The sequence below is a fragment of the Paracoccidioides lutzii genome (assembly GCF_000150705.2).
Source record: "Paracoccidioides lutzii Pb01 unplaced genomic scaffold supercont2.74, whole genome shotgun sequence".
Lineage (NCBI taxonomy): Eukaryota > Fungi > Ascomycota > Eurotiomycetes > Onygenales > Ajellomycetaceae > Paracoccidioides > Paracoccidioides lutzii.
This window is the reverse complement of record NW_015441020.1, coordinates 4,028-10,173: the sequence shown is the minus strand read 5'-3', so window position 1 is coordinate 10,173 and position 6,146 is coordinate 4,028. Positions and strand designations below refer to the sequence as shown.

Below are 6,146 nucleotides of genomic sequence, written 5' to 3'. Positions count from 1 at the left end.
TTTTTTTTTTTTTTCGGCTTTTGATTTTGGTAACTAACTCTAGGAGGAACCGCGGGACCAATAAAGTCTCCATAGACCTAAGGGACCTCAGAGGAATTGCCTCATACAAACATATTAAACATTGTGAATATTTTGTTTTGGTTAGATTTGATGTTCTGCGCAGTTATGTTATGTATGCTATGGTCTATTTACTAGCTATTTGCTATAACAGGGTATGATAATATGCGAGGGGGTTCGTTATTTGCATGTGCTGGACGGACAGACAGACACACTCCAGGATGTGCAGTCGCACAGAACACTGGCAAGGACACGTCGTCGTGTTCTGGGCCATCGCACAGCTTGTGGCTGTTGAGATGGCTACTGTTTGAACAAAAATGATTCATTTTCCCTAGTGGGACTCTAAAAGACTGGATGGTTGGTGCGGAGACCATCATAGAACTGCGGAGAAGGGTGTACCTGTTCGGAGGGGGAGGGGTCAAGATAGCATGACAATATACAGGCTATGATATCATAGAGGAATGCAGCTTTGGAGTCAGGGGATGGGGATGTCAAGAGCATGATGATGAGTCGACTGTATCCAAGCTCCGAGCCAGTAAAATACCTCTAGCTCCAGCTATTTACAAAACGCCATCCATCCTTAATATCGGGTAACTCAATAGCTCCTCCGCTTCCCACCAACCTGTTCCCCCATAAGGAGCAGCAATAATGTCTTGACCGATCCAACATCTTACGCCTTCCCCTTCCTCTTCTCCTTTTTCATTTTCGGTTTCGGTTCCGGACCGCTGGTGAGCCCAGGCATGTCTCCTGCTAATCCTTGTTGTTGCATTTCCAACATGGCTTCTTTGAAAGGATTATCGCTCACGCCACCACCTGTGAGTGCTGGGGAGTGGAAAGGTAGGATAGTTCCGATTTTCCAGCCCCGAGGCGCAACTGGCGGCGGTATCGGTTTGTCCGGGACAGAGAGCCCATGGATACGGAGGCGGAAAGGTGATTCTTCAGTGGTTGGGTGGGCGCGGAGGTACTGTGCGACTTTAATATAAAGATGGTGCTCTATGGAGGGATCAAAGCAGATTAGCTGAGTAATTGAATCGAAAGAGGAAAAAAAAAAGATTAATATCTGTAGAAAGAATGTGTTAGATAAGAAAAAGAAAACTCAAAACATACTGTTTTTCACAGCATTTGTTAGTGGAGTGCCGTCTTCCATTTTCAACAACACTCTCACTCGGCCCGGGTTTGCCCAATCTTTGGGATGCAACTTGTCCGGTTCCAGCCCAACCTGCAGGCCCAACACCTGGACGGCATCCACGATATCTCTTGCCAGCGGATTCTCTACAGCAAGGCTTTTGTTGACTTTCCTCCCCTCTGCACGGGACCTGGTTTTGTCGAAATACACGGGATACAGACATTGGTAGTTGCGTGGAACATCTCTATTGGTTGATTGAATGTCGTTGGATTGGGGAGGGCGGCCTTGTGTCTGGGCTTGTGTCTGGGGTCGTGGAGTCGGTCTCGAGGCGTATGAAGCGGGAGTGTTGGCAAGGGTAATAATGGAATTTTCAGCAGCGAAATTGGTGGGACTGAAGTCGGCGGGATCCATGTCATCTGGATCGGAATCCGAGACCTCTTCCGCCCTGGCATGGCGCGACATTGTGGGCGGAAGGAGTAGGGAGAAAAGGGTAGTACTCGTGAATGATGAGTCTGTCTTTGTAGGTACTCTGCGAGGTCAGAGGTGTGGGTGCTCTCTTTTGGGTTCTGGTGTAGTATTACAGTAGTGATGAATATTGTTAACTGGGATACACAGGTTGTCTCTAAGATATATATCGATGTAGCAGCTATTTGGCCAGTCAGATCAACCAGTTAGTTTTAAGTTACGGAGTAACTTATTTGGTTTAAAATTCAGCCCGGGCAAACCTTCGGCGTGGCTTAGTCACATTTAAATCTATTCATTTTCACCAAATCATTAAATATGGTCGTACAAAATCAAAAGATCAAGCTTCCAATCAAAAAGGCTTCTCTTAGCCATTGAGGTCTATAAAACAAGTCAAATTTCATATATTATAACTGCTGTCAAAATGTATGATATTTAACTATTCATCTTACATGATTAAATCAAGAAAAATAAAATAAAATAAAATTTTTAACTTCTAATAAAAAGTGTCACGGCTTCAATCTAGGCGCAGGTGAAAACAGGTGTTCGATTGCCAACTAGGTAAGCTATCTCAATGAAATACTAAGATGGTTCCTAAAAGATGGGTTCGGGGAAGGCTCTGTTTATATACCCCTTTCCTTAGCGCGGTTCTACGCTGTTGCTAGAGAGTTGCAATTACCCTTTTCAGCCCAGTGGCCTTACACTGTTGAGAAATCTGGATAGAGCCTGTTCTACACCATTACATTACACCTCTTTTAAAGTCTAGGAATGCCCTCATGTTGATAGATTATCATCTGCTTTATCTGCTAAATAGTTATATTTTTTTTCAAATTTTTAGTCATTTATTCAATCATTTTGAAGGTTCTACTTTTATTGAATTTATGATATGAAGAAATTCTTTAATCAAATATAATGATTTTTTTAAATTTTGTATTAAATATTATATTAAATCATCATCAAATTTTAGTCATTTTATTTAATATTGAAGTTTCTCATGAAAAATGTAACTTGCTAGAATATTTTCAATCTTTTACTTATTTTATAAGGACACTAATGTAGATAAACTAAGTATCAAAAGTAAGTATGAGAAGCTTTATAACTAAGGTCATAAGAGGGGAAGTATATAGACGCTGTGAGCACTATAGAAGGAAGAGAATAGCAATGAATGAAATGTATATATAGGATTGAATAGTAGCTAATCACTGAATCTCTCAAAGAAACTTTGAGAATTGAGAGTATTTATATATATGAATGAGTAGCAATAGATTTTATCTCTAATCTTTCATAAAATGAGGAATTAGCAATGCAGTGATCTAAATCTTCATGAAGTGCTGATTTTATTCTTCAGGAAGTGCTGATGCTAAAGAACTGATTTTTGAGAAATACTGATCTGTGTTAATTTTGAATACTGAATTTTGAGATGATGTTGATTTTTTAGAAGATATTGATTCTAAAGTGCTTTGATAAGCAGTACAAAGATAAGTGCTTTAGTAAGTGAGTGTGAAAATCTAGAGAATTTGATTTTAAAGTACTTTGATAAGCAGTATAATAAGTAGTGTGAGAACAAGAAGCTAGTATAAAGAGCTTTGACATCACAGTTGCCCTCTTTTTTACAAACACTAACCTCAGCAGCTCTGAAAGATAGTTGATATAGAGATGTAAGCATGAAGTGTTTATTAATATAGAAAATAACATTTATAATACTTATTCAGTAATGTTGAGAGACTAATTGTGTGAGATTATTGTCATAATAGCATTTATTGCTATAAGAATGAAAAGAGAAAATATCTTTTACTTTTTAAACTTTTCTTTCTTTACAATTTAACAATTAAAATCATTATAGATTTCTTGCAGTTAATGCTGTCTCTGATTTTGAAGCTTTTCTCATTTCTTTCTTATCTATATCAATATGACAGAATTAATTTCTGTATTCTTTGAGTGAGCTCTTCTGTTTTTTAGTGTGTTTGATGTCATTATATGTGTGATGACAGTTTAACAGATCTACTGAGTCATAGCTTATGATTATTTGATCATGTGACTAACTTTGTCTTAAAGATATTCTTTGTGAGTGATGTTTACTCAAGCTGAGTAGTTTGTTTGTGATGTGTAATTATTCCTGTCATGAAAAACACTGTGATTCTTATTATCTTGTGCATAAATCATGTATCTGAGTGAGTATAGTGCATCTTTAGCTTCCTTGCTCATTGTGATGACTGATAATTATTTACATAGCTTGCTTTTTCTTCTGAGTTAAGTTGACTGCTTGTTTTTCAGTGTTTTTTGTTCTTTGCAGAATGAGTGAAGTCAGTGAAGATTTCACATTATTAAGTCAAGCTGCTGTATCTGATAGCATTGTTGACAGCTTTCTCTCATGTTGTTCATTCTGTAAAAGCTCATACTGCTGTTTTGATTGATATTGTCTCTTATACTCAGTGCCAGATTGAGACTGCAGATGTGCTGATAGTATTTTCTGAGAATGAGAAGTGAGAGAATACAAAGAAAGAAGTTATATATGAGATGAAGAACTCTAAGTTAACTGAGAAGAAGAGTATTAAGCTTGAAAAGAGAAAAATTATTGTTTCTGAGCAGTATATGATGACTGTGATGATTGTGAATAAAAATTAAGTCAGAGAAAACTAGAGATATACATCTGAGCTTTTGACTTGTTTAGACAATAGTGAAATAAATTTATTCTGAAGACTTGATAATTTTTAATACCTTGCTTGCCTCATTAAAACCATATAAAAAAAAACTTATTTGAAAAAAAGTAGTGAAAAGAGTACATGTATAAGAAAGAATTAAAGCTTAGTACACTTTTCAGAGTAAGTCTGATGCACTTATTACTGTAGTTTCTGTTGTTTAAAAATATCAAATATCTCAGTCTTTTGAATATTTTCAAGTGATTCTTATATATTATTTGAAGATTTATAGCTCTTTTATTGTACACAGTATTGTTCTTCACTCTGATATTTTTCTTTCTTTAATATCTTCTCAACTTGAAATTCTTTCTCATCACTCACTAGCTCTAATACTGAAGGTAAAATAATATCATTTCTTATTTTATAAGATTTAAGTAGTGAGATATAAAAAACAGAGTAAATATTATGCATTAAGTGTAAAAGAGAGAGTTTATATATCTGTATATTTCAAGATTCAATGATTTGAAAAGAGTCAACAAATTTATGATTTAATTTTCTAGTGAGATAGAGCATATAAAAATTCTTTACATAGAGAAGTACTCAGTCCCTCATATGAAAGTGCTTTACACTGTGTTTAAAGTCATAGTATATTTTTTGTACAGTCATGATCTTCTTCAGCTATTTTTAAATCTTTTTTCATATTGTTTATATTTTTTTAACCTAATTGATTACCTTAATTGAGCTTAAATAGAGTGAATTACTAATATCAATCTAAAGGGCAGATCTGTAGCTGAGAAGTACATGAGCTAAAACTTCATTGATTGAGCTATATTGTGAATTGTTATAGACAAACTGCACTAAAGACAGCTATCCATCTCAGTCATTCTGATGGAAATTTATAAAGCATCAAAGATAATACTTCAGTACCTAGTTCTAATATTTAGTTTGATTATCTGTCTGTGAATAAAAGGCTATGAATAGCCTTCATTTGACTTCAAATAGATAGCAGAGACTTGATCAATATTGACTTGTGAAAAGAGCTTTTCTATCTGAAATATGATTTTCAGAGACATCAAAGATACTATAAGCATAAGTATAGATAATATTTATAAGGCCTTCTGTAGTAATATCTTTTGTATATGAAATGTACAGAGTATATTTAATTAAGATATCAACTAAGACAAGAATTATATCATAGATCTTGTCTAGCTAGATGATGACTGGGAGACTAGTGATGAAGTTCATAATGATTATTTATTATGAATTGATTGATATTGAAATTGAGTATAAGGGGTTGAACCCTTAGATTTGCTCTGGCTGGCTGACTCAGCCTAGCCATCATTCACACGTGTGCACATGATCATGCTATGTAAGCTTGCTTAAGCTCAAGTTCTTATCTCATTCTTTTCTTCCCTTTCTCAAGCAATTCGTCCTTGTTATATAGGAGGATTAGCCTCTAGTTCTTAGAGCTTAACCCTTTACATTGAGTCAAGTTCATCATACTGTTTGTGGCAGTGCACTTCAACCCTTTGACAAGTATCATAAGTATGAACATATTTAATGATATTCTAAATAAGATCATACTAATAGTACTTACTTTGAACATATTCAATAGATCATTTTGTGCTAAAATGACTCTTTTATGAGTCATCATAATTGATGTGAATTATCTCTTTGATCAGTGCTTGTTGCAGCAGAATATAGACTCTATTGTTTATCTGAAATAGACTATCTTTTAAGATGATTCAGAATATATCACTACTCAAAATTATCTTTTTATCTTTTATCTTCTACTTTTTTACTATTGTAAAGAAGTCTGAGTCCTGTGCTTTAACAAGAAGAAGGTAAGAGACTCTGACATA

The 6,146-nt window shown here is 35.1% G+C and overlaps 1 protein-coding gene across 1 annotated transcript; it reads right to left on the bottom strand.

Annotated features, from left to right (window-relative positions):
* Positions 1 to 727: 727 nt before the first annotated feature.
* On the bottom strand, positions 728 to 1,645 carry PAAG_09081 (hypothetical protein; the record flags this gene model as incomplete). Its single annotated transcript, XM_002788958.2, has 2 exons — positions 728 to 1,050; positions 1,165 to 1,645. The coding sequence occupies 2 exons, from the start codon at positions 1,643 to 1,645 to the stop codon at positions 728 to 730; spliced, it is 804 nt and encodes a 267-aa protein (XP_002789004.1).
* Between the last annotated feature and the right edge of the window lie 4,501 nt (positions 1,646 to 6,146).